Here is a 27,958-nt window from a genome sequence, read left to right as displayed (position 1 = left end):
TAAGAAAGCAGTGCGTCACTCTAGGTTAGTCCAAGCTTGCCTGCTATAGCCAGGTACTTGTCCAGCTTGTTTGCCGACAGGCATTATGCAGTAAAACGGGAGGAGCACACGCCAGCTATGTCCGGACTCTTTCAAAGGATGAATTGAGACCACTGACGCATTTCACACACTTCACATGAAACGCATCAGTGGTCTCTATCCATCTCGTGTTATGCTTTTATGAAAAGATGAAGAGTGTGTTTGGACATAGCTGGTGTGCGATCAGCCAGTTTTTCAGTACCGTAAGATTTGCTGCACACCAGTGGCTGCTCGATTGAGGTAAGCATGCATCAGTGGAGGGGGTGGGGGGGGTATGCTGGCCATACACTTTCGGACCTTGAAGAAATTCTAGCTGTTGTGACCCCGCCGGAACCACCCGGCTCAACAAAGGTTGACTAATCAATTGACTTTTGTCACCGGAGCCGGGTAGAAAACTGTTGGCTGAACGGCCAATCAGCTTCAATGGTAGCGCACAATAAACATGTGCAGTTTTGCATATGACAATAAGCCCCACCCCCCGGAAAGCTCTACTTGATTGGTCACATGATCAGAAGCCCAGCTGTGACTGGAAGCGGTCAGTGACAGCTCGGTCACAGTGCAAGGGGGGTGCACAACTGAGCGCAAAACAGCAATGCCGGCCCTATGCATGTATAGAATGTGGCGGCGCAGCACAAACCCCACCCCCTGCGCTGCCACATGTATACATAACAGGTTACACCATCAGAGACTCCAGTGCTGGAATATCAATGCAGAGCACCACACACTGCAAAGTCAAAAGCAGCAAGAACATCTTACTGGTGGCAGCAGGTGGGCTGAACTGGGAATTCCAGCACAAGGATCTTATTGGTGGAGTCCCGGAAGGAAAAAAAAAAGAATCCAAGTGGGTGGCACAATGAGCGCAGGTCCATCCAAAATTGGATTATTATTAGTTCTGGGTGAGGCTGATATATATAAACCTTCCACCGAGCATACAGCTGTCCGAATGTCGTTCACACATCACTACCACCACTAGATGGCGCTGAGGAGTATGGGGGATTTCCGGTGCTGATCCATCTAGTGGCGGTGGTGCCGTGTGAATGGCATTTGGACACATGGATACGCCGGGTGGAAGATGATCAGGAGAACACATTGTAAGAGATGTCAGTACTTTGAGCAAGCGGCTGCGCAGGTAACTGCTGAGCATGAAGCGGATCCTTTCTATCTCCATGTGATTTAAAAGCGCTGAGATTTCAGATCACCCGTCGAGATCGAGAAATTACTCAGATACATTACCATGTGGTTCAGCTGCTCCATCACACACTCCACAATCTCAGATTTACTCTCCAGGAGTTCAGGAGCAAACTTCTCATTGAGCCAAGCCTGGGGAGAGAGCAGGTCACATGATCAATGTACTGGAGCAATGTACTGGGCGCAGGTCACGTGGAGGGTGAGCTGGGCGCAGGTCACATGGAGGGTGAGCTGGGCGCAGGTCACGTGAGCAATGTACTGGGCGCAGGTCACGCGAGCAATGTAATGTGGTTTTGGCCGGGTCCTCCTCACCTACTGTTCCTGTATGTCAGCGGTGCTGGTCAGGGTTTCTTACTTGTCTAAACAACTGTACAGCTCTGCAGAATATGTTGGCGCTATATAAATAATTGTAATGCTCAATGTACTGGGCACAGGCCGTGGGATCAACTCCTAGCATATGTACCAGGAAAAAAAAAAGCGTGGACACAGACCACGTGTGGCGATCTTTGGCTCTTCCACTGACTCAGCATGCTGCAAACAGGGTGCTGTGATGTTTTTGGGAAGCTATATACAGAGCCCTTCCAGCCCCTCCCACCAGCCATGATCTGCCTGCACTGCATAGAGAAGCACAGAGCCCCAGCGATGACATCACTGGGACTAAAATGTAAAGGTTTTATTCATTGATGAGCGGGGAGGGGAGGAACTAGGGAAGAAAGCCTATATTTAGAGAGCATTGGTAGACAACGGGGGAGAGGCACATCCGTGAAATGATAGAAGTGGTTAAAGTGACATTAAAGTCAATTTTTTTTTATCCCTCCTCCCAATGTTAATGTCAGCACTTACCTCAACTTATGTCTCTTAAAAGGAGAACTATGGGGTTAACACTTTTCCCCATAGTTCTCCTTAGGGTAACGGGAGGACACAAACTAGCGTCCTCCCGTCACCCTAAGCTCAGTATAGCGCGAGCTACAACTCGCTGTATACTGAGACGCCGCAGCTGAAGCGGATCCCGTGGGCCCGCCGGGCGCTGGATACTGATCCGGCGGCCGGCATCTTGCTTGGGCCCCCCCAGAGCCTGAGGCCCCGGGCGCCCGCACCGCCTGCACTGGATGGCTGATAGAGGATCTATCAGTAGTTCCGCCACTGGATGGCTGATAGAGGATCTAATGCTTCCCGTGCTATCTGCTGTTTTTTTGTATACCGACGGCGGCTGCCGTCAGAATAAAAAACAAACAAACAAAAAAAAAAAAACACACATCAACAGAAAGCTGGGGAATGAATAGCTTGGCTGCTATTGGCCATTTCAAATTGCAGTAGCCAATAGCAGGCTGGCTAGTGCACCCACCCAGCAGAGGAGGACCTGAAGGAGAACTTAGCATCCCCCTGTGTTCTATTCAATGACCACAACGGCCGTCTCACCTCCTCCAGCTTGTTAATGAGCTCCACGGGTGTCAGGACCTCCTCACTTCCTGCGTCAGAGGCCTGATCAGACACATCGTCCTCCATCATGGAGAGCCAGGACCCCGGAGGGGACGCAGACCGCTGAAATGGCTGTAAAATGACAAAATATGCAAATCAATCATCATGGTCATTACACAATACTGAACCTCAATTTTGGGGTTTAATGGCAGCCCCACCCCCCTCATATGTACCCTCCCTCCACCAGAAGAGAGAAGACCCCAGCGTAAGCTCAGTCAGGACATGACACTGTCAGAGGTCTTTCCCATCCACCATGGGACAGCGTTGGTTGCCTAGGCGACCCTTTGCTGAGCAAGGTCATGTGAGAGGAAGTGGAGCAGGTCACATGAGCCCCCGTACTCGGAAGTGCTGCCTGTTTGCCAAACTTAGAAAAGGTAAAGCTGCACGGCCGCCATTAAAGCGCACCTGTCACCTCACCCTGCTCTGACAGAACACAGGGCTTTGTCCCAACACAAGGTACAAGGCTTCTATGGCCTGCCCATGTGATACACGACCCTCTAGGCTACACCACATACCTAAAGACTTTCCGGCTGCTCCGAGTTCCCTCCGGACTTTTTCTTTTTCCCGCCAGCTTACATAGTGACGTCAGGCAGAGGCGGGATTCCCTACGGAACTCCGCCCCTTTTGTTCGTGACGCCATTCCGAGGAGGGATTGCCTGGGAACCCCACCCCCTTTCTTAGGCAAGATCCTCACGCTCAAGAGGCACTCCCTGCAGAACTCCGCCCACTTCATGAATAAGCCGACATAGGCGACCGCTAGTGACGTCACGCCGAGGAGGGATTCTCGTCAAAACTGCGCCCTCATGAATATAGTCGAGGAGGAATTCCCTGCTCAATCCCGCCCCCTCATGAATAGGCCCAGACGCTACGGGCCGGTGACGTCACATCGAGGAGGCATTCCCCGCCCACTTATGTAAATGACCAGGCATAGAGGGCCGCTACAGTGCAAAGCCCTCTCTTATCAGCACGCTCGGCTGTTGACCTCAAACGCATCCGTGGCCCGTGCGGACGCAACACGGCGGCGCATTTTGACAATGTCTTAGGACTTCATGCGCTACGGCGACAGTACCAACATCGTCCGGCAGATGGCGCCAGCATCCTGAATATCAAGTGTCACGTGGGTTGTAGGCTGTCTGTGGGTACGGTAGCCGGGAGGGATCAAAACAAAGTGTTCTGGCTGGTGGGAGCAGTCCTGCATGAGAAGAGCTGTGTCTGGGGGTGAGTGTGCTGTGTCTGTCCTGTGTTGTCATGGACATCCTCTATATTGTGTGTCATGTCTGTCCTTCTCTGACCTTCTCTATAGAGCTCATGTCACTTTCAGTTTTGTTTCTGCTCTGTCCCCCATTGTTCTGTACACAGCTGTCAGCTCATTGTTGTTGTTCCTGTTTGTCAGTCGTGATCAGCTGTTGCCCTGGAAACACAGAAGAGTGGTGGTGGTGGTGGGAAAAGGCCAATTTCTCCATGGAGTCCAATGATTTGTTCACATGTTTTGTTTACGTTGTTTTTGTTAATTTTTACAGTTTGGTAATAGCCGGCGTGGTCCCGAATTGGGCTTCCCGAAACCAACCTGAAAGTATCCTGAATATTTCATATTATCTGTTGTCATCGATATATTCTATCACAGCGCGATACGCCATAGACCAGATACACACGTGACTGATAGAGGGGCAGCTCGATTATTGAAAAAGTTGACAACTTTTTCAATAATCGATTATAATCGATTATGTCGATTAGTTGTTGCAGCCCTAGTCAGCACGATCACCTGACTGCACTAACCAACGAGTGCTCGCAAATTGCGAGCGAAATTAAAAATCCATAGCGCTGGGCTTTGCTGGACGGCAGTATGAGGTACAGGTAGTACGCCCATAGCGGCGGAGGGGGAAGGACTGTTCTGTGAAAATTAAGTATGGGGGGAAGGCCAACAGCAGCCGTGTTGTTTTAACCACTTCTGCGGGCTGCCGTCTATAGTCGTATTGCGGCCTGGAAGTGGTTAATATTTTGAATTTTATCCTTTGGGCGTTGGGCGAGTGGAACCCAGTGGAGGGAGTGGTATATTTCCTCTTTAAGAGGACAACTAGGGCTTTACTTTGACATCAAATTTATATTAATGAACCGTAATTTAATACAATCTAAAATTTTAAGTAAAAAGCCCCCAAAAAAATCAAACGCCAAAAATACTGAAGAGAATAATTGTACTGATCAGAGTGCTCACAGCAAAACAGCCTATTTTTTTGGGGGTAAAATATGAAAGACGGGGTCACATTGAGTAAATAGATACCAAACATGTCAAGCGTGAAAACTGCGCACGCCCGTGAAATGGCATAAAATTCATTCCATTCAGGGCAAATGTCGGCCGCAAAGATGTAGCCAATTCCTGAACGTTTTTAATGTTGTGTGAAATCCTCTTTGTGAACGGTGGTCTTCATTACCTGCACTTTGCCATTGTGTCTGTGCATGGGGTCCAGAGGCAGATGTCTGACCTGAGTTATTAAGGCTTTTTTTTTTTTCCCTCCTCTTAGGTCCGCCCCTTGATCCGCAGTGATTATGGCGCCGTCCTACCCTTCCGACTGGGATGATGACGAGCGGATGTCATTTTTATTCTCTGCCTTCAGAGCGACGCGAGATGTGGACAGCGCGGACTGGGACAGTAAAATGACATTCTGGATCCCCCTGATTTTGCAGCACGCCAAGTCTCAAGGATCTGTCAGTGTCACGCTGCACCAGCTGCAGTCACACTTCATCCGCAAGGGCAGCACGCCGTTGGGTTTGGCGGTGGTGATCCAAGAGATGCTCAGGTGGAGATTGTGTAATATTTTGTACATGGGGCTAAAGATTCCAGGAGTTTTCTTCTGATCTTTAAGATATATGTAGGGGAGGACCTGATAAAAGCAGAATTGAAGAAGAACCCTAAAGGTGCCCATACGCCTGCCGATTATCGTGCGATAATTCCGGGTGATCCCGCGATCGTACGTTAATCGGCAGGTGTAAATCGTACGATTGGTAGCGTGCTCGGAAGACGAAAGCCGCATGGGCTGGTGTGCGCAAGCGCGCACTGCCCGCTAAGTGCAGTCTGCCTGTCCAAGATGGGCAGGTCGTAAGAAATTTTAATGACCTTACAACCATCGCACAAAAAAAGGTTGTAAGGTGTATGGCCAGCTATACAGTGGGGCTACCCCTGCATTGCAAGGGTTAAAGGAGAACTCTGAGGTCAGTGCTTTTCCCCATAGTTCTCCTTAGGGTAACGGGAGGACACAAACTAGCATCCTCCCATCACTCTAAGCTCAGTATACCGCGAGCTGCAGCTTGCAGTATACTGAGACGCCGCAGCTGAAACGGATCCCGACAATTATGTCTGGATCCGCCCAGCTGCGTGACTGACAGCTGGCTCTGCCTATCTAGAGGCAGAGCCAGCTGTACCCGCCCCCTCCCCGGTCCGTTCCAGCCAGTCAGCGCTGGAGGATCGGAGCGGGGAGGGGGGAATCCAGTCCCTCCCCTGTCACGGGAGAGCCGTGACAAGATCGAGAGGTGAGCGAACGCCGGTATGTGTTCGCTCACCTCCCGATCTACTGAGCTGACCTGTGACAGTCTCATTGTCACAGGCCGGCTAGAACTATGAGGAAAAGCACTCGCCTCATAGTTCTCTTAAGTGATCATTTTGATCTAGGGAGGAAAAAACACCACCTTCTGAGTCCGGTTCAAGTGACTCCACCTGATACAGCTGCTGTTGGACCAATACAGTTCTCAAACATAAATCACTAGTAGAGATGAGGCTGGACTTTGTGCGAACCCAGTTCACCTGAGTTCACCCGAAAGCCTGCTCAAAACTGTGACCGCCACCCCTTTCTGCGGCCTAATCAGTGGTGGCAGATGCATTGGCGGGGGGCTTAGTGACATATAGCTGCAGGCCAGGAATGCGTCTCTCCTGAACCAATTGGGTCAGACTGAGAGGGTGGCCCTGAGGGCAGGGGACGGGACTCTGCAGCATACCTGATCTCACCAGGTCAACATTCACACCTATTTTTGCTGGCATCCTTCACCAAGATGGCCACCAGTAGTAAATTACATCACTGCGCATGTGTGATGACGTCACACCATGGACGCCATAATGCGTGTGTGGCAGCCACACCGTGTGACGCCCACCCTGGTGCCTATGGCCAGCATAGGACCCTAATTGTATTCCTTTGCATTAGACAGGAGAGAAAGGAGCAATTGATGGGCATAAATCATGGACGCGTTCTTCTGCAGCCTGTAGTATATGTATAAGCTGAAACCTACATTAGGGTTCTCAACGTACCGGCCCACGGGTCAATTCTAGCCCGTGGACCGGTACCACTCAGCCTGCAGCGACTGGCAAGTCAGGCACGCCGCACCTGACTTGTGGGAACAGTTACACGGTCTACATTAGTGTGTGAGTTTCAGTTTGTGTGTTCGGGGATTTTTCTATATGTGTGTGTGTACGTACGCGCGCATTAGATTACACACCATTCACACCTGCAAGTTTAGGTGTGATTAGGGATTCCTGCATAAGGAACTTGCGTTTTCCTGCAGTAGAAATCTCTAATCTGGTGTTTACAAGCGGCAACTGTCACCCATTCACGTTATTGATGAGGTGACAGCGGCTGCATGTAAACGCCGGCACACCGCATGTAATGGTATGCTGTTAGAAAACAATCACTATCCCTGGACGCATGATCGATTTGTCCAGTGGCCCCCCGAGTGAATTGAGTTTGAGACCCCTGGTTTACATTGAGACCTATTAGTAGAGTGCATCTAAAGCTCACCTTTGGATAGAGTAGGGACGGGTCAGCAGCCCTGTCAGGATTTTCTTTTGCTTTGTGTGCATGTGCACGGAGAGGAGATTCATCCTCTCTAGTTGTCTTGGTGACCAGGATCCAAAATTTTGAGCTGCCGCCAGAACAGGAATAGAGGGAAATCTTCCAACCGGGACACTTGTTGTGGAGAAGATGTCCCTCACTTGGAAAGATTTGTTCCCCCTTACTATTATGTCTATGGGACAGGAAGTGAAGGGTAAACCCCCCCCCCCCAATGGGACACATACCACGTGGGGTTTATTTCCTTCCCTACTTTATTCTAAACTAAAACAGAAATTGGTTTTACTTAAACTTTACAAAGTATTTCTTGAGGTTTCTTCAAACTGAGGACCCCAGTGCTGCAAGGCTAGAAGCCACTGGGGGGGCACACACTGTCAGCCATGTTATCTCAGCAATGAGACTAACTTGAAAGATGAGACAAAGTGCTCCACACCCGTGGGGACAAGACCAGGAAATGTGTAGTGCGGCTTCCTTATTAATGTTTTTTTTCCCCCCCACCTGCTCTGTTTTTGGTAGACGCGGTTGCCTGCACCAAGAATCAGATTTTGTGTCTGGAGTCTCCAGCGGTTGGATCTCATGGGGCATGAGGCAAGTGGTCATCAAACCTCTACAGTGGACCTTGGGCACCATCCTAGGTGGGAAGATGAATCCAGATGAGCCATTTGTGATTCCCGATGCCTTGAAGGTGCATGGTGATACTGACTTCTATTGTGTGATATTACATGCCGTGTCCAGCTATCAGTTGTTGTCTTCTACTTGGTTGTCGTAAAGTCCATGGCTTTTTTATTTTACCTTTGTCCAGTCGCTCTCAGTCATTTTGATTGTCAAAGATGCATTGTCCCACAGAGGATGTCTACGTATCCTTCCTCGTGTTTTTAGAGCAGCCTTTCTCAACCCTTTTTCAGTCACAGCACCCTATAAATGTATGCAAAATCTCGAGGCACTTCAGTCTACAATGAAATGGATTTTAAGGGGGGACCCCACCCAAAATCGAAAAAAGTGGGGTTCTCTGCTTCACATCATGCCCATTTACATTAGGAGACCCCTTTCTTTTACATCAGAGTATGCCCTTCCACACACGGAGCCCCATTCATATCAGAAAAAAAGGACAAGCGCACTAGCAAGGGATACAAACTAGCTGGAGGGGGTGAAATGAACAAAGGATAACAGTGTGCAAGCTCTTTAAAAAACAGGGAGAGGAACCCTCTGGTAGCAAAATGGAGACAATATATGTATTGAGAGCGCTACTACTGTTTGTAAGCAGTTGTAAAAAACTCACATTTGAGAAGTCCTTTGTGAACACTGGAGGTAGTCAGGTGGAGCCCCTAGGAAGGTATAGCCAGGTAGAGCCCAGTGGTGTGGAAGGCTAAAAACCTATATGAACAATCGCTGTGGGGAGAAAACAGCTGTCTGCCGCGACACGCATTCTTCTGTCACTCTCCAGCTTCAGATGCTGGAGAGAAGCTGATGAAGCAGATCTCTGCTTCATCAGCTTCTTCAGTGGGGTCCTAGGTGACATTAGGGGTCTTGGAGACCCCTGATGTCTCCATAAAGAGGACCTGTCACATATTTTGCTATCACATAGAGGGGTTTCTCAGCCCCCTCTGTGATAGCAATAAAGTTAAGTGGAAAAAAAATAAAAATAGGAAAGAAATGTAAAGTTTCCCCCCAAAATTTTTTAAAGTTACACATAAAAAAGAATGTAAAAAAAAAAATTTTTTTTTAAAAGTCCCCACCCCTACATACACGCACGTAAACATGCGTCAGGTGCGCATACCTGCGAAAGAGACGATTGCGCCTATTACGCCGCACATGTTACATATCGCCGCGAACATCGGAATGAGAGCAATAGTTCTAGGGCCATTTATCACTGATAACACTAAACTGATGAGGCGGTAAAAGCTTTTAAAGCGTCGCCTATGGCCAATTTTGGGTATGCTAGTTTTTTGTGATTTCGCGAATGCGCGCAATTTTTAAGCATGACATGTTTGGTGTCTATTTACCCGACGTGACCCCGCCTTTTATATTTTACCAAAAAAGTGGGTAATATTAGTTGTTTTATAACCTAATGTAAAAAAAAACAAAATATAGTAAAAAATAAATCCCCCCCAGTGGTGATTAAATACCACCATAAAAAAGCTCCACCTGTCCCCAAAAAATGGTAAAAATTAATTTCAGTACAGCGCTGCATGACGGAATAAATGTCAGTCAAAGTACCGCAGCGCTGAATACTGAAAAATGGCCGGGACAGGAAGGGGGTCTAAACACCTGGTCTTCAAGCGGTTAAAAACCACATGGTACAGGCTGGAGAATTTTGTAGACATTGTTCTCTTCTCCTCATCCCAGGAACGGGCAGAGCTTCTGTTGCGGATATTCCAGTCCTCTCCATTGAGTTCTACCTCCTTGCTGCTGGAAGATGAAGTATACACGCTCTGCAAGGATCACTTTCCGGACAGATCTGCCTTCAATCTGATTTTATTACAACTGCAGCGAGATAAGAAGATCTGTGTCTTGCAGAGGCACGGGGAGAAGGTGAAAGCAGTGACGCCTATTCACTATTTTCTAGTTGATTGTTACCCCTCCTCCTCCGTATTTATGGTCTTGTATGTTCTATTGCAGTTTGTGAAGTTTGTCCGTGGCGGCAGGACTCAGGTGACCCCAATTGGAGAATCTGATTTTGGAATTTATGAATTACATAAAAGTCAGAAGCTGCTATCGGAGAGGGTGCAGAGGGCGAGTGACGAGTCTGATCGGTAAGTACTGAGGTCTATGGCCAACTAAACCATAGAGAGGTGGAGGGAGCGATAACCCACAATAGCAACCGATCACATTTCAGATATTGATTTATAAGTCTAGAAATGCACTGATACCGTTTTTTCAGTATCGAGTACCGATTCTTTTTTTTCTTTGGTACTCGCTAATACTGATACCGGAAGTCCCATTAAGAAAGCCAGACGGCGTGTAATGACTCAGCACCCAGCATCTTGATTTGCCTGGAAGCCGTGCAGCAAATCATTACCCTCTCCTGGCTTCCTGATTGGCCGAGAGGCCGGCACCATGTTCTCTTGTCACCAGGTGGCGAGGAAGCATGGAGCCAGCTTTCTGGCCAATCAGGAAGCCAGGGGGCAGGAAATTACTCACCGCACGGCTTCCTGATTGTTCAAGAAGCTGGCCGATAAGTAGTTACACGCCACCCGGCTTCCTGATTGGCTGGGAAGGTGGCTTCATGGTCCCTCATCACCAAGTGACAAGCTAGCATGGAGCCGACTTCCCGGCCAATCAGGAAGCCCCCCCCCCCAGTGTCCCTGGTAAGGTGGGAGCATGGAACCGGCTTTCCAAACAATCGGGAAGCTGGGCAGCGTGTAATGACTCGCCGCCAGGCTTCCTGATACTGGAAGTTCCGGTGTTGGTATGAGCATTGGAAGCATTTGGGCGAGTACTAGTATCGGTATCGGTGCATCCCTACAATATATATATTTAGATATACACACACACACACTTTTCAAATCGGCTTTTGTGGAAGGAGCCGGGTGGAAAATTGTTTGTTGAACAATGACCGCACTCAGTCACATGTAGTCCCTGTTCAGGTATTCTAGCAGCCATGGGCACTGTCAGAATACAGTAGCCGGTATGGCCAGCTTAAGATTTAGAAAAGGTTTTGAACACCGCTGATTGCTCAGGAGTTGAACTGTTTTCCAAATGATGTAATGGATTTTTGTTCTCCATTCACAGGCTGAAGGAAGAGGCAATAAGCTTTAAGAGAGCTGGAAATAAGCAGCAGGTATGAATCCTCTTTTCTTCCATATGCATCCTGTGTTCCTGGTTCTTAGTGTTACTAACATCCAGTGCTACTTTGTTGTCTTAATGTGATCCTGTACTCCAGGGGTAGGCAAACTCTAGCCCTCCAGCTGGGGTGCAACTACAACTCCCATAGAGCATTGCAAAGCTCTGACAGCCACAGGCATGACTCCCAGAGGCAGATGCATGATTGGATTTGTAGTTTTAGCACAGCCGGAGAGCCAAAGTTCACCTACCCCTGCTGCACCCCATTTTATACAGTGTGTACAGCAAGGGTTTTAGCAGATTTTCGTAGTGTTCAATGAAGAACCCTCATGATCAATTAAATGTAATAAGGGGGCTCAGAAAAGAATGCAAATACCTTGAACTGCATTGTCTATGAATTGCAATCATTTCTTTATTCAATTCCTACTTCTCTGCTCCTCCCAATTAAAATGCCTTGTTTTGTGGGCGTTACTCGTGCAGGGCGGTGGAATGGTATAAGTCACTGTCCATAATAAACATTCATTAAGGAGGGGAAAATGACTGCGCGCCTGTACCCTGTGCTGCAGTAACTATAATGGAGGTGGAGCCTTGAAGTGAGGAAAAAGCATGTCCTCAGTAACAAAGTGGGGCGCACAAGTGGATTTTAAAAGCAGTCTCTGGTTTCTTGCGATTTCAGCTCTTAGGCAGAACTTATAGAAATCTAAAATGAAGTATAGATTCATTTTACAGCCGATCTTCCCCTATATATGTAATATGGAATACGCACATTTTGCTCAATAAAATTAAGGAAAGAAAAGACAATTAAGAAATAAAGAAGAGCAAAATAAACCAAAAGTAATTACAAAGATCCAATGAGTACTCCCTCTACTGACGTATCCTTTATATTTAATGCAATAATAATATGGGAGGGTGAGATTGTAAAATATGTGTCAGATTTAAAACTTATTTTAATGTAACCCTGCAACAATAACTCTAAACGTGATAAGTGAAAATACATGATATGTTCCCTTTTAAACTTCACCATGTGAAGGAATCCTCTTAATATATGATGGAAATTCAACCCCATTATCGGCTATATAGCTTATGTCTCCCCCGCTGAGTCTTTATCCTGTTCATGTTCTAGGCTGTGCGATGTATGAGACGCAGGAAGTTGTCAGAACGACGGCTGTCAGAGGTACAGAATAAGCTGGACACTGTGCAGAGCATCCTGGAGAGAATATCAATGGCAGAAACTGACCGCATGGTAACTATTATGTGACCCCAGACAGTCATAGGTTCCTGTGCCACATCCCCGGAGCCATGGGATTCCCCCTCCGGAGCAATGGGATTGCCTTTCCGCCCTCCGGAGAAATGGGATTGCCTTTCCGCCCTCCGGAGAAATGGGATTGCCTTTCCGCCCTCCGGAGCAATGGGATTGCCTTTTCCCCCTCCAGAGCAAAGGGATTGGTTTTCCCCCTCCAGAGCAATGGGATTGCCTTTCCCCCTCCGGAGCCATGGGGTTCACTTCCGGAGCCATGGGGTTCCCCGTTCCCCCTCCGGAGCCATGGGGTTCACCTTTCCCCTCCGGAGCCATGGGGTTCCCCCCCCCCCCCATCCTGAGAGCCATGGTATTCCCCTTTTCTCCCCTTCCGAGATCCATGACGTTCCCCTTGTTGTCCCCCCAGAGCCAGCGGATTGCCCCCCCTTCTCCCCATCCTCTCCCCACAGTCATGAGATTCCACCCACCCCCATCTTGTAGTTCGGTGGCTTTTGTCGACCTCAAAGCTGTGCAGTAATTATTTCTGATTACAAAGCCCTCTTATCAATAAAACCTTTCTCCCAATGACAGGTGATCTCTGCGTACCAGATGGGGGTGACGGCGCTGCGCACTACACTGAAGGACGTCAGTCTGGAGAAGACGGAATGCTTAGTGGATCAGATTCAGGAGGTGATGCAGATGATGATTCCTCACTGGGGTGTCTCTTATAGAGGGATGTTTATGATGGAGGGTGAATGCCGGCACATTAGGGGAGTCTGGAGTGGCCATTTGCCAACTTTGTATGTTCAGGGAAGTTCTAAACCTCAAACCAAAAACTGTTTCTCAGACGCTACGGACACATAGATTAAAGCCTTGGTTCTCAACTGGTGGGTCGTGACGCAAAAGTGGGTCGCGACCCCATGTTAAGTGGGTCGCTGCATGCCTTCCACTTTTCTAGGTGAGAGGCTCCCCACTAGCAGAGCACTGTCAGTTCTCACACCAAGCAGCCATTCAGAATATGCTGCCCGGTGCCGAGTGTCAGCTTGAGGTGGGATGGGATGGGGCTATGGCCACGAGGGAGCTCCAACCATGTGTGCATTGCTTATAGCTCCCTCATGTGTACTGTAGAGGTACCTGGGCCAGAGTAACGCACTGTACCATGCAATCACACCTAGTATGCGTTCTGGCGTGGGAGGTATGTTGCATTGCCATTCATTTGAATGGTACTCCAAACACACCTCCCACCCACAGTTCAATCGCCCGCACCGGAACGTGCGGTACCGCAAGGCCATGCTGTCCAATGCAGTGGGACTTGGGTCGCGACTTAATGACCAAGGACAAATGTGGGTCCTGAGGTTACACAGGTTGAGAACCGCTGGATTAAAACATAGCGTTTTTATCATTATAACAACATTTAACCCTAGTATAATTTTTACATTGAAACATATTACACCATAATGCATGCAAACTCCCGACCACTATCGTAGCCAGGGGTCTGTTTACAGTTTCATGATATGAATAGAGCACCGGCACTCCAATTACAGATATGATGCATCTTCTTTGAAGTGAATGCGACGTATCACACAAGTGCAACGTTTCGGGGGCACACAGGATCCCCTTCTTGCCTGAGGGCCCAGTCACCCCATATCCGGTGCGTCCTGCTGCAGTTCGCGCCCGGAATACATGAAGCCTGGCTCATTCACGTCAATAAAGACGCATCATATCTAATTAGAGTGCCGCTGTTCTATTCATATCATGTGCATGTGACGGTGCCATCCATCGACCACCGCTGCACCCATCTGCTCATTCTTGGATTGAGCGGTCAGGAGTGTAATGGGTATATGGACTTCTGTTAACAGTTTCACTCCTGACTGTCAGCTGGTTTTGTAGAAGTGATTTGAGCAGCTGCTGTGAACGTTTTGTGGGTTTGATATAAATTGTACAACATCCCAAATGGGATTTATTTTTGATGATTAGTTTCTGCTTCTTTGCACACTTTCTTTTGGCTGTGAGCAGCTTTCTCAGCTCTAAATGTCCCGGGGTTGGCTATAGAGGGTGAATGAAGAGGAAGATTTAAAAGCTAAACTCCAGGTTTACATTATTCTGCATGCTTGTCTTGGTGCAGTCAGGGCCGGATTTACTCTCTGCTGCCCCAAGGCCAGGTTCCTCAATGCACCCCCCCTACCTGCCAACCCCCCCCCATGGCAGACCTGCAGGCTGCCTACAAGTAATCTCGGTGACATCGCTGAGATCACTTGTACAAAACAAGCAGCGGCTTCCCCGCTGTACATTTCGCTCTGCTTGCCGGAAGAAGGGCTAAATGTACAAAACTACCCGCCCGGTGCCCGGAACTGCATGTCCCAGGCATCAGGAGATAGGAATTCCACACCCCTGCTGCCCCTCTACTCCCTGCTGCCCCGAGGCCGGGCCTTGTGGGAAATCCGGCCCTGGGAGTAGCTTGTCCAAATGTAAGTATTCATATATCATACCCGATCAGCACATGTGTATCCTGCAAAGCTCTGTAAGAGCCAGAGAGACAGTGCTGGCCGCCATCTTCTACGCCCCGTATGGTGCTGTGCTGAGTGACTTCCCCTCTGCTCTGAAAACACAGGGGGTCGCTCTCTCGGCACAGCAGCCATTCAGAGAACGCCTAGTATCTTTTTTTTTTTATCAATGTGCAGGGCCGTCTTTAATATTGATTGGACCCTGGGCAAACATTTTCTTGGGCCCCCGCCCCTACCCACCAAGCCACGCCCTCTACCTGCCACCCCAACATCCCAAATCAATGTATTTATTTTATATATTTTTTTATCAGCCCCCTGTCTGCCTAGCAACTGATGATGCAGATGGGCAGGCCGGCTGGTCTAGGCATGCATGATAGGCTCTGATCCCTATGCTTTGATAAAAAAAAAAAAGTCCCGATCTTCTGATCTCTGCTGCCTGTCTGCAAGGGGATCAGAGTCTGTTATTGAGCCTGTAATCCCCGTGCTCTCCCCCCTCATCCTCCTGGTTTCCCAAATCTCTCCCCCCCCTGATGTTACTTGCAGACAGGCAGCAGATCAGGAGATCAGGACTTTTGTCTGCTCTGCCTAGCAACTGATGATGTGATGGGTGGGCCGAGGTACGTAATTATGACAGCCCGCCCATCAGCATCATCAGTTGCTAGGCAGAGCAGACAAAGGTGAGGGGGGAGAAGGGACGGGACACTGACATCCCGCATCTCCAGGTAGGTAGGGAGCAGTGCAGGCTCAAGGGGCAGCTGCTTTGGGCCCCACAACAATAACTGGGCCCAGGGCAACTCCCCCTTTTGCCCTGCGTTAAAGACGGGCCTGTCAATGTGTACAAGGCATTCTTTGATTGATTAAGGGCGGTGATGTCACGATCCTCCCCTCGTCCAATCAGAGAGCCCCTTGTAGTCATGGCTAAAAATACAAGGCATTCTCTGAATGGCTGCTATGTCAAGTGAGTGACCCCCCTGTGTTTTCAGAGCAGAGGGAAAGTCACTCAGAACAGCCAGTACCAGGACCCAGCAGATGGCGGCCAGCATTGTTGTAGCTCTGGCTACTAGGGTGCTTTACAGGATCCCTGTGGGCTGATCGGGTATAAAATATGTATACTTATATTGGGCCAAACTGGACCAATATAAGTATACATAAAACTGTATACCTGGAGTTCAGCTTTATGACTCAAATCCTGACTTGCAAGGCATTTCATGTGTAGCAACTATATTCTATGATCCAATATAGAGCACTCCTGCTCACGGTGATGTAAACTCCACTGCTGGTATATTTTTCATCATTATTTTTTTGGAAAGCACTGAATTTAGGTGACCTAACCCATGATATTGACTAAAGAGAACCTGTTGCTTCCTTGAAAGTACCATGTTCATATAACAAAGACCTTACCACCTTATCAGTCACACCACATACAAGTATCAAAGCCTTTCTCTCTTTCACTTTTGGAATGTCAAAGTTTTCTTCATGTGAATATTTTTTTCTTTATCTTTTTCTTTACAATAAGCAAATGAAATTGTGTGGACTATAAAAGCTGTCGCACCTCGTATATTGTGCCCTTTGCTGTTTCTTGCAGTTCTGCGACCTTCAGGATGATGTTAGCCAGACCTTGGCTGGAGCTGTGCCCGGGGATATTGGTAAGTAGGGTTCACTGTTTGCGCTATGAGAGCTCAAGTGTGATCTTTAGACGCCATATAATGCAGCTTTGTATTTATTATTACTTCCTTCAATGTATCTGTAAATGCAGACGTGTAAATACCTGGATTTGACTCGGTGTCCGTCACTTCCAGTCAACTGTACAGCAGAGCTCAGTCTGCGCTCCCAGTCAGATCTGTGCTGTCAGACCCGTATAGATTTCCATATCACTCCATAGATGTGATCATACTATGGCAGGCAGCCGGGTATGATTGGTCCACCATCCAAAGGGAAATCAGGGAGACTTCAGCACTCTGTGGCTTTGTTTTGGGTATAAGGGGAGCCACATCTTCCATCATTATATGGGATTTTGGTGGGTTTTCAGCGTTGCCTGGTCTTAAAATATACAGTATGTAAACCCAAACACAAAACTTTAAACTTTTAAATATCACATTGGAAGCATTTTGTTATTTCTGTCTGAGAAATTGTTCTTGTCAGAAATTCAGAGCTTCCTGTGTCCCTGTGTTATCTGAAAGAGCCTTCCTAGTTTTTATCTTGGATAACCAAATGATTAGTCTTGATGTTATAGAGCTCTGAGAGTGGTTGAGTAGTTTAGCAAAATACATTGGGCAAAGCTGACACCACTCAGTCCTCAAAAAGCTGTATGTTGTCACCCCACAACAGGGTTAAAGAGCCCTTTAAAAGGAGAACTATGAGGCGAGTGAAAATCACTCAGCCTCATAATTCTAGCCGACATGTGACAATGAAACTGTCACAGGTCGGCTCAATAGATCGGGAAGTGAGGGAACACATACCGTCGCTCGCTCACTTCTCGATCATCTACCTGCAGAGAGCTGTGACTGTCACTCACGGCGCCCTGCAGGGATTCCCCCCCTCCGATCCTCCAGCGCTGACTGGCGAAACGGACGGGGGAGGGGGCAGGTACAGCTGGCTCTGCCTCTAGATAGGCAGAGCCAGCTGTCACTCACGCAGCTGGGTGGATCTCGACAGTAATGTCGGGATCTGTCCGGCTGCGGCGTCTCAGTATACCGAGAGCTGTAGCTCACTATATACTGAGCTTCGGGTGACGGGAGGATGCTTGTTTGTGTTCTCCCATTACCCTTAGGAGAACTATGGGGAAAAACACTGACCCCATAGTTCTCCTTTTAAGGGGATGAGAGTCTTTAAAGGAATAAAACACAGGGAAATGTGTTTGTTTTTTTGTCTTGACATACGGCTATGAATAAAGCTAGCAAAAATTAAATATGATCGAGAGCGTCTGGATGGTAACAAGAACAATTCCTTTATTTCTTTTAAAATACCTTTAGAGAAGCACGATGTATTTGTTAGTACTCATGCTGGACATATTTTCTCTCTGCAGATGTGGACGCAGATGAACTGGAGAGAGAGTTGAATGAGATTCTCCAGGAAAATGACACGGACCTTCCCGACGTCCCTACTGGACCGCTGACCTCCCCACAAAGACTCCCTGCTGTGCACAATAGTGGAGGTGACTTTGCATATATTTTACAATTCTGTCTAATTAGCCCCAAGCTGAGCTTAACATGGAAAAAATACATAGCAAGAAATGGGCCCATTCCAAAGGTCTCATTCACCCCCCCTGCACTTTAGTAAGTGTATCTTTAAAGTGCACCTGTACCCAGACCATGGAGGTGAAAGTACAAGTTCACTTTTGTCATACAAACCCTGTTTGGGTCCCCCGCCCCACCATCACCTGTCTAATATGTCCCCACACTGACCTCATTATGCAGGGTGCTCCCCATTGCCCGACCCTTTGCTGGGTAGTGTTTCAGTTGATTTTTTTAGATGTTGTGGCTACTGGCCACAACATGTTGCAACATAGTAGCACACAGGTTTATCACCAGACATTGTAGCAGCTGGCCAAAAAATTTGAAACACGTTTAACACTCCTAGCGCAGCTGTTGCTGTTTATTGGCCATTTTGAATTACAATAGCCAATAGCAGGCTGCGTATTGCACCCGCCCACTGCTTGCTGTGCCCTCCTCCCAGCTAGGGGATCCAACCAACTAATCGATAATGAGAATAGTTGACAACTATTCTCATTATCAATATTATTGATTTAATCGTGTAAGTAATTGGTTGCAGCCCTACTGTGGGTGCGTCCCTACTGCTGTTAGAGGGGTCTTGAGATTTGATACATGATGCCAAAGGAAGTTGAACAGTAGAAGCTCACCCCTATATTCATACAACTGGTCAGCTTTTTTTACTCATAGAATTCATCTCTGTTAATTTCAGCTTTTGACATGGGTGACATGGTAATAAATCTTCCAGATGTTCCCAGGGTTCCCGGCGCTGTTCCCAGGGTTCCCGGCGCTGTCTCCCCAGATCGAAACAGTGGTGAGTCTCTTCTCATGGTAATCCTGTACAGGTTGTCACATATAGGTTCTCCTACCTATAGCCAATAACAATAGCAGTTCCTGTTTTTTTATCCCAGATGTGATGGGATAACCCGGGGCCAATGCACCGTACAACTTGTGATCGATTATTGAACGATGCAACACTCACACTATTGTTGGGCCTCTTGTAGGGATGTCCCGATGCCACTTTTTCAGGCCCAAGTACAAGTACTTCCCCTCATGTACTTGCCGATACCAATTACCGATACTTTTTCTTAAAGGGACAGGTGACTTTAAATGATCCATAGTACAACTACATGTTATGTACTATGGATCATGGTTTAACCTATTCATGTTAGCAGGGGAGAATTGTAACTCTATTGCTGGAGTGTAGTGGAGGTGTGTGCTGTATATTTGTACTACATATACATTACACACGTCCAGTACACTATTGCAATAGATTTACAGCCTGCCCCGTCCCGGCTTCCCTCACTCACAGTTTCACTCCGATCCCTGTAGCCTCACGTAGTAGTCAGCGCTGGGCAGGATCGCATCTCGGTGCTCACAATTCTGCCCTGCTAACATTAGCGCAAGCTTCGGCGCTAGGCTTTGGGGCATTTTGACAAGTACAAGTACTTGTCAAAATGCACTGTATCGGGCCCGATTCCGATGCTAGCATCGGTATCGGGACATCCCTAGCCTCTTGTAATGGACGAATAATATTAGTCATAAATGTAAACAATGCATTAAAAATGATCACTTGACCCATCAGAATTGCAATCGGTTCTACTGAATCAGCAGATATTTGTCCAACTGATCAGAACTAGGGATGCACTGATACCGATACTAGTATCAGTATTTGGGCGAGTTCTCACACTCGCCCAAATGCCCCAATACCTTTCCCGATACTGGAACTTCTGGTCAGAGGGAGATTTCTTCTGACCGGCAGCGCTGCGAGGGACCATGGAGTCGGGAAGCTAGCTCCATGCTATTAAGCCGGTTCGATGCTGATTGGCCGGGAAGCCGGCTTCCCAGCCAATCAGTGTCGAGCTGGGCAAACAAATCTGATAATATGGTGACACGACACCCCCCACCCCCCTCTCCTCCATCTCTGCTTTCTGCTTCCTCTCCTCCATCTCTGCTTTCTGCTTCCTCTCCTCCATCTCTGCTGTCTGCTTCTTCTCCTCCATCTCTGCTCTCTACTTCCTCTCCTCCATCCAGAATCTATCATTTTTCTATCAGACTTTCTCGTCTGTTTCAGCCTCCAGGTGAGAATTGCCTCCAACTGGTCATACAATAATAGATTTCTTTCTTGATCCCGTGGGCTGTGCAAAAGAGATCTAACAGATTCCCCCGTCCACACTAAACCATATGTTTATGTAACAGTTTGGGATGCACTGATACCGATACTAGTATCGCTATCAGTGCCGATACCGAGTATTTGGGGTGAGTACTCGTACTCGCCCAAATGCTCCGATACTGGAATTTCCGGTCAGAAGGAGATCTCCCTCTAATCCGCAGTGCCAAGGGAGCATGGAGCCGGCTTCCTTTCCAATCAGGAAGCCGGGCGGTGAGTTATGACCCGCCTCCCGGCTTCCTGATTGCCTAGGAAGCCAACTTCACTTGTTGCTGGGCAGCCTTGCTTCCTAACTAATCCGGAAGCTGGAAGGCACCTCATGACCTGCCGCCCTACTTCCTGATTGGTCAGGAAGCCAGGCTGCCTCGGCACGTGAAGTCGGAAGTTCTTTCAATAGAACACCAGCGCCCCAGGCAATCAGGAAGCCAGGGCGATGGGTCACGCCCGACTTTCTGATAATCGGGGCACATGGAACCGCTATCGGCGAGTACCAATAAGAAAACATATTGGTACTCAATAGCGAAAAACCAGTATCGGTGCATCCCTAGTAACAGTATCCCAGTTTTTGGACTGGAGATTTTATCGCAGTTGGACTGAAGCTCTGTTTGGAGTCCCTAACGTTTGTTGTTGTACTTTATAATGAACCTTTTTTGTTGGTTTTCAGCTTTTGAGACAAGTCGGATGGCAGTAGATGTTTCCGGAGCTCCTACTAATCTATACACTTCTCCCAGGACTTCCAGCACTGTTCCCAGGGTTCCAGTCACCTTCTCCCCTGAGAAAGCCCGAGGTGAGTCTCTGTTCTTGGTACAGCTGGCCACAGATGGCTGGGATGAATGTGCTGAAATGTGAGCCGTGGCTTGTTGCAGGTCATGTCACTGCTGAGCCTTCCGCAAACCTTATTCTTCTCCCGTTTGTTGGGAAATTCTGGTCGCCTGGCCGTCTCCATCGTCAATGTGTTGCAGTCCATGACCCTGAACCAGCCAAGTGAAGTCGGCAAAATTCTTCTGAGTCAGTGATTTGGATCGGTAGGACGGCCAGGCAACTAACATTGTCAGCGGGAGCTTTTGGAAATTGCAGCCCCTCCATCCATCTCTCACATGGTTATTTTAAGGAGAAATGATATGGGTTCTGGTCCAATTTATTTTTTCATTTAAAACGTTAACTAATATTTTATTTTTTATTATTATTATTTACATCATGATTTGTTTTACAAATAAACATTTAACATGGACCTTTACCCCCTTTGACCAAAAAAATCACCTCCGCGTGCAGCTCTGCATGCCGATATAGAATCATCTCACATTCATTAGTTAAACATATTTTTCTTTGACTTACAATTATTGTTTTTCCACTTCCTGGTCCTCTTTGGCACAAGTGATGTAATTGTGCCCAAGCGTTGCACCCTGCGAAGATTACATCAGCAGAGCATTGCTGGGAAATCTCAGCTGTCATCTCACCAGATCTCAGGGAAAGGCATTTTCCTCCGCTGAAATGATGTGCATGGTCACATGACCCAGTCACATGTGTCAGAGTTCCAGGAAGTAAAGGGAGATCTAGTATTCTGCCTTTAGTAAACATGGCCGCTGTGAGAGGAATGGGGAGGAAAAGAGAAATAAGGTATGTAAAGAATAAAAGTCTGGCAGTTATCTGGAAGCATCCTATTGTAGATTGTCATTACTACACATTTCTAAAGGTGTGTTTGTTGTCCTTTTGAAGATGAGGGTAAAGTTCCTCTTTAATACATTATAGGTTGTTTCTCATGCTCTGTATACAAAACCCTCTGAATGGATCAGAGTTGCCCTCTTACTCATTCACTTCTCTGTGTAAATATATGTTGGCTTCAGCTACTGAGCTCTGTACACAGCTGACATTTTTTACAACAAATCATATACAGATAGACAGGGAAATGTGTAAAGCAGCCTGGAGCTCCACCTGCTGGCCGAAAAGTAAAAGTACACAATATTTAGGAGCAAAACAAAAATGGATCTTTTAGTCCTGATCATAAAATCTGCATAAAACTATTTAACATTCCATATAAAGAGGATAAATGTGCACAGAGTGCCTCGTACTGGAAAGCAATCCATTTCTTTCAGGACGGGTATACGCAATCTGAAGATCGTTCTAGATGTAATAAAAGAATGTCTATCTATTGAATATTGTTCTTCCATTCTTCTTGGTTGCAGAGGCTCCGCCCCGGACACTGTATTCCTTCCCCCAGTGACCACCATCGAGTCCTGATGACCACATTTGCACAATCCGCTACCGGTGGAGTTGACCGTCCCTGTATACAAAGTAGCCCGGCGGATCATTTTGTGCCCTGGCTCTGTCAGTCTGCTGTTGTCATGTTCTCTGCCCACTGCACAGTATTCAGAACTCTTTGATTATGACTTAGAGTAGATGTAAACTCTAATCGGATGATATGTTGCTAAAGCACTGCGTCTCATAAACCTTTTTTGGCTTTTCGAAAACCGTTTTCATCCATTTTTTGCATCTCAGTATTCGATATCCTGCAGCCTCTTAGCAGCCACTTCCTGTCTAAATGCATTGGCTGCACATCGTTTCTTAAGGTGGCTTTCCTGATGATGACAAAAGCAGAACATGTCTGTGTAATGAGCATCCACACCGCTGCTTATTGTCACTTGAAGAGCAGATGTCAGGGTGGCTACTCAGGAGCCCATTTTGGACACTGGGAAGGAGCGTTGTCACCCCCATAACAGGAAGTGCCTCCATTGAAAATTGTCATTACAGGATCACCAGGCATTGTTTTTAATAAAGAATGCAGATTTAGAATGATTGCAAACGATTTTTGATGTCACATTAACATGTTCTATATGAGAATTTAGTGATTGGGGGTTACATCTGCTTTAATTTCCGGGGGTGCGAGGTCTGTATGTGTAATGGGCACTTTCTCACAGCAACAAATAAACCAGGGGCATCCCGAGGCCGGGCGTCGCCCGGAGCCGAGACCGGGTGACACCCCGCCGTGATGTCATCGCGAATACGCGTGACATCACCACGTGGATGCGCGGTCATCTAATTGACGCCTGCTGGCTGCCATCTAAGTGATGGACACCAGCAGAGAGAGGAGGGGACGTTCACTCATATCTCATCCGGCCGGGTTCCCTCCTCTCTCCTGACACTTGTCAGGCTTTCGGCCCATACCCCAGTGCCCAAATTTTTAGAGGGGGTGACACCAAAATGACTGTCAGTCATTTTGGAGTCACCCCTCCAATGGTGTCACCCGGGTGCGGGCCGCACCCCCCTTGTGATGCTACTGAAATAAACAATACTCATTTGTACTGGTTTGAAAGGACGATGATGAAATCTGGTCGCTGTGCGTTTCTTCAGCATGGCCATTTGCACTAAATCCTCGTTCACGGGCAGCAAAGGGGCGATAAAAACAGGCAGCTGATCCTCATTCTTACCGTCCCTGACCTCCCATGTAAAGCCCAACATGGCGGCTGCTCAATGCCTTTGGCAGGAAGTGCCACATGGAAATGAGTCCATTACAGTCCATGGGACCGCGCCATAACTGTATGTTTGTTTCTTATCCCAAAGGTGGATTTAGCATTGCATTACCATGCTGCGACCACGTGCCAAGCCATTGCTATGCGTTTGTGGCAGGGTATTGCAATGCAAAATCCCCCTGGGGATAAAAAAAAGGCAGTATCACCTCCTGAATGTCTGCTAACCTCCGTTCAGCCAAGCGATCAATTGCAGATTGCTCTTCAGAGGTTGGTAACGAGGCCTAAGCCCATATTTCTCACCACTGTTCAGTTGTCTTATATTGAAGTCTTAATTATCATTGTCTGATCTGACTTCCCTGCTACACCCCCATAATTCCCTCTTTCAAATAGAAAGATGTTTCATAAGGATTTATTATAAAGGAAAACATAGGAGTCTATTTATAAACAATCCGTAGAGCCATTCACCCTGCAAATCTCTGTGAACCTTTCTCCTGTGTAAACGGAGGCAAAAACAAATGTTCTTAGTATATTATCTTTTCAGGTGCAATGTCATGTGATACCCCAACATGGCCACTAGATGGAGAAAGACGAATTTAGTTCCTGTGCCTCTTGGCTCCATCTAGTGGCCATAATGTGGTATTACATTAGAAATCGACCTATAAATGAAATATACTAGGAATGTTCGTTTTTGGCTGTATTTGAACAGAACGGACGTTCAGCGGGGTGAATGACACCGCAAATTGTTTATAAATAGACCCCCTTAGTGTCAGTCATGCTATGATGTATGTATAAACACATGTTAAGGGTTTGTGGGCAGGCATGTGTCAGGCATGTTGGATACACATGACTGCAGACGCGCAGTATCTGGTTTATTTAAGACGTTTGTAATAATTGCTGTTTTATTGATCATCTGAACAATGGAAAATAAATGCTGCTGATTGTCCTTCAGTCTGGTTGTCCTTTTTCAGAAGCCAAGTAAAATTTTGTATGGGGCCCTGTGATTGCTAGTTATGCCACATGCAGAGCCCACCTGAGAGTGACCCTGCAGAGACCACCATAGACTCTCTATAGTGGGCTCTGCAGGGTCTCAGATGGGCTACACACCTCTTACCTGTCAGCGCTGTCCGCCTCCGTCTGTGGTAGCCTGGCCCAGCCTCCTCTTCCGTCCCCGGGCCCCGCCTCCTCTTCCATCCCCGGGGCCCTGCCTCCTCTTACATCTCTGACTCTTAGGTCGCCAGGCCCCGCCTCCTCCACTGCGAACGCCGGCCTCTTCTGCAGCAGCTGCTGGCTGTCACTGACACAGCTCTGCAGCGGGTGTTCCTGTTCACCGCCGCTGCTGAGCTGTGTCAGTGACAGCCAGAACCCTGATATGCCATAGCGACCCATACGGCATCAGAGGGATGCCCTGGCCGGGCCCCCCTGTGCCCGGGTCCCATAGCGGCTGCCTGGGTCGCTATGGTAATTGCTACGCCACTGGTTTACATGCATTGCAAAATGCAACGCACTGGTGTGAACTACACCATTAACCACTTGCTGTTCGGAGCAATTTCTTACAGTTGCACACACATAATAAAATATAAATTTTTGGCTAGAAAACAGTTTTAGACCCCCAACAATGATATATGTTCTGAAAGCAGAAGCCCTGTAGAATAAAAAGATGCTAGTTGCAATTTTTTTATGTCGCGCGGTATTTGTGCAAACGTTTATCAAACAAGTATTTTTAGGATAAAAAACACAAATTAAATTTAGTGCTCAGAAACAGAATATAATGGCCAATTTGTTTGGTAAAATATGAAAGGCGGGGTCACGCCGGGTAAATAAACACCAAACATGTCAAGTCTTAAAACTGCGTTCATCCGCAAAGCTGCAACAAACTTCATTACCCAAAATTTCCCATAGGGGATACTTTTAAAAGCTTTTACCACTCATCGGGTTTCCTGCTAACAGTGATTGAAAGGGCCTAGAATTATTGCTCTCGCTCCGACGCTTGCGGCGATATGTAACGTGTAGCACATTTGTTGTTTTCGCACTGACGCATATTTGCGTGTGTATGTGCGTGCACGTGGGGGGACTTAAAACGCTTTTTTTTAATACTTTAACCTTATTGCTATCACATAGGGGGCTAACGAGCCCCCTATGTAACAGCAGATAGGGTGTGACAGGTCCTCTTTATGGAGACATCAGGGTTCTTTCAGACCCCTAATGTCACTTAGGGACCCCAAAGAAGCTGAGGAAGCCGAAATCTGCTTCCCCAGCTTCCTCTGGTTCCAAGAGCCGGAGACTGTAATGAGCGACACCGGAAGTGATGTAATACATACCACTTCCGGTCCAGTAGCATCTTCCAGTAGCAGTAATATCACTGGATATGAGCAACAAGCTGTTCACTGATTAAAAACAGCTAACAGAAAAAAAAAATGTATTCTTGCTCCACTTAGAAAAAAAGTGTTAGAAAAGACATGAAGTGCAAACATTTGGGACACGCCAATTACCTTTCCATGGACATACGAGTAAAGGAAAAAAATGTATCCGGGTGAGCTCGCAAATCCTCATATAAACTCCAGAACCAACCCTTGGAGTCCCTGAGCCTCAAGATCGGGTGTACCCAGGGGCGTCCCGAGGCTAGGTGACACCCGGAGCGGTAACCGAGTGTCACCCCGCCAAGACGTCACCGCGCATGCGCGGCAGTATTCTGATACCTGCCGGCGGCCATCTTGGTGATGAACGCCGGCAGAGAGAGGAGGAGACAGCCACCCGGTGGGATGAGGTATCCTGCCGGGTCCCCTCCTCTGTCCTGAAACTGTCGGGCGTTCGGTCCATGACCGAGCGCCCGACTTTTCACAGGGGGGTGACACCAAAATGACTGTGAGTCCTTTTGGTGTCACCCCTCCAATGGTGTCACCCGGATGCGGGCCACACCCTTGGAGGGGGTGGGCCACACCCTTATGACGCCACTGGGTGTAGCCAATAACGACGTCTCCTGCGAGCTCGTTCTCTGCAGATTGCTGTAGCCAGCACCATCAACATGCCTGCACACGTGATACATGTCTGATCACCAGCTTTACATACACAAAGGGAAGTAGTTGTAAGGAGAGGGCGGAAGTGACCTCAGAGGAAGAATCTGCATACTGAATGCCCCTCTCCCCCCCAAAAAAAAAAAAAGGTACTGGAAAGCGTCCAGAATGCGGTAAAAACGCGCTGCACGCATAGCACCGCGTCTGAAGATCTGCTCCAGATCTGGACCAGAAAATCTTGTGAACAAGCCCTTAGTGACACAGCTTCAGAAATGTTTTAGTTCCGGGGATTGGAGCCATTTATGCTTTGTGTTTGTTTACCCAGAATTCCCATCTTCCTCATTCATGGCACCTCCACATATTATATACCGTTTTTTAAAGGTCAAAATGGGCTTTAATTTGATGTGACATATGTGTATAGAAATCCTTATTTATTTATTTTTTTGTATAAAAATCCCTCGACCCTTTTAAGTTGATACGACACCATCAGTTGAATTCTTTGAATCCGTAGCAAGTATGTCAACGTGCGTGACTTTATCAAGGTCCTATGGACGAAACGCATCGGGGACGAGCACGCACGTTGGCACGCAGAATTTGCTACTGATTCAAAAGACTTCAACGGATGGTGTCGTATCACTCTAAAAGGGTCGAGGGATTGATCTGATGGTATCGGAAATGTCTGTTTTTTGTTTTTTTTACAACGCTGATTTATGTCGGTATTAATGTAAGGTTTTAGATTATTTGCGAAAAAACAAGATCCTAAGATTTGAGGCTACGTGTGATTTTTGGCTTCTTGTATCTTCTGGGAAAAGAAAATATCCTGATGGTTCCATGAGCTAACGATTTGAGATTCTGTGGAGAAACAAATGTTCAGAGGGAAAGATGTAGATACAAATATCTATAGGGTTTGAACAATCTGCCGACTATCGGAGGTTCGGTGGAGAGTTGGAAGTATCTAGGAGGAGAGGATGAAGTGGTAATAGAGCAATTGAGTAGTAGT

General features: G+C 47.5%; 2 protein-coding genes across 2 annotated transcripts in view; one reads left to right on the top strand and one right to left on the bottom strand.

The window, feature by feature from the left end:
* Nucleotides 1–2,782, bottom strand: part of GINS4 (GINS complex subunit 4) — a 9,322-nt gene extending 6,540 nt beyond the window's left edge. Inside the window, 3 exon segments of the mRNA XM_018563692.1 lie at nt 1,187–1,264; nt 1,267–1,398; nt 2,686–2,782. Coding sequence (XP_018419194.1) covers nt 1,187–1,264; nt 1,267–1,398; nt 2,686–2,775 — 300 coding nt within the window. The 5' untranslated portion in view covers nt 2,776–2,782.
* A 2,480-nt stretch (nt 2,783–5,262) lies between these two features.
* Nucleotides 5,263–27,617, top strand: CHMP7 (charged multivesicular body protein 7). Its single transcript, XM_018563690.1, has 14 exons — nt 5,263–5,540; nt 8,094–8,262; nt 9,924–10,109; nt 10,197–10,330; nt 11,310–11,358; nt 12,484–12,603; nt 13,189–13,287; nt 16,687–16,747; nt 18,127–18,255; nt 19,023–19,124; nt 21,145–21,267; nt 22,977–23,132; nt 24,039–24,105; nt 27,470–27,617. Exons 1-14 carry the CDS (start codon nt 5,290–5,292, stop codon nt 27,615–27,617), a joined length of 1,794 nt encoding a protein of 597 aa, XP_018419192.1. The 5' UTR covers nt 5,263–5,289.
* Nucleotides 27,618–27,958: the final 341 nt, after the last annotated feature.

Source organism: Nanorana parkeri, unplaced genomic scaffold, assembly GCF_000935625.1.
Source record: "Nanorana parkeri isolate BGI_ZX_2015 unplaced genomic scaffold, ASM93562v1 scaffold686, whole genome shotgun sequence".
Taxonomy (NCBI): Eukaryota; Metazoa; Chordata; class Amphibia; order Anura; family Dicroglossidae; genus Nanorana; species Nanorana parkeri.
This window is presented reverse-complemented; position numbering and strand designations above follow the sequence as displayed.

Bases quoted from the DNA above. Each gene is read 5' to 3' on its own strand.
- CHMP7 (XM_018563690.1), top strand. From the start codon at position 5,290: ATGGCGCCGTCCTACCCTTCCGACTGGGATGATGACGAGCGGATGTCA. The intron at 13,288-16,686 runs GTGATGCAGATG...TGTTTCTTGCAG, and splicing joins TAGTGGATCAGATTCAGGAG to TTCTGCGACCTTCAGGATGA. The intron at 23,133-24,038 runs GTCAGGGTGGCT...CTTATCCCAAAG, and splicing joins TTGTCACTTGAAGAGCAGAT to GTGGATTTAGCATTGCATTA.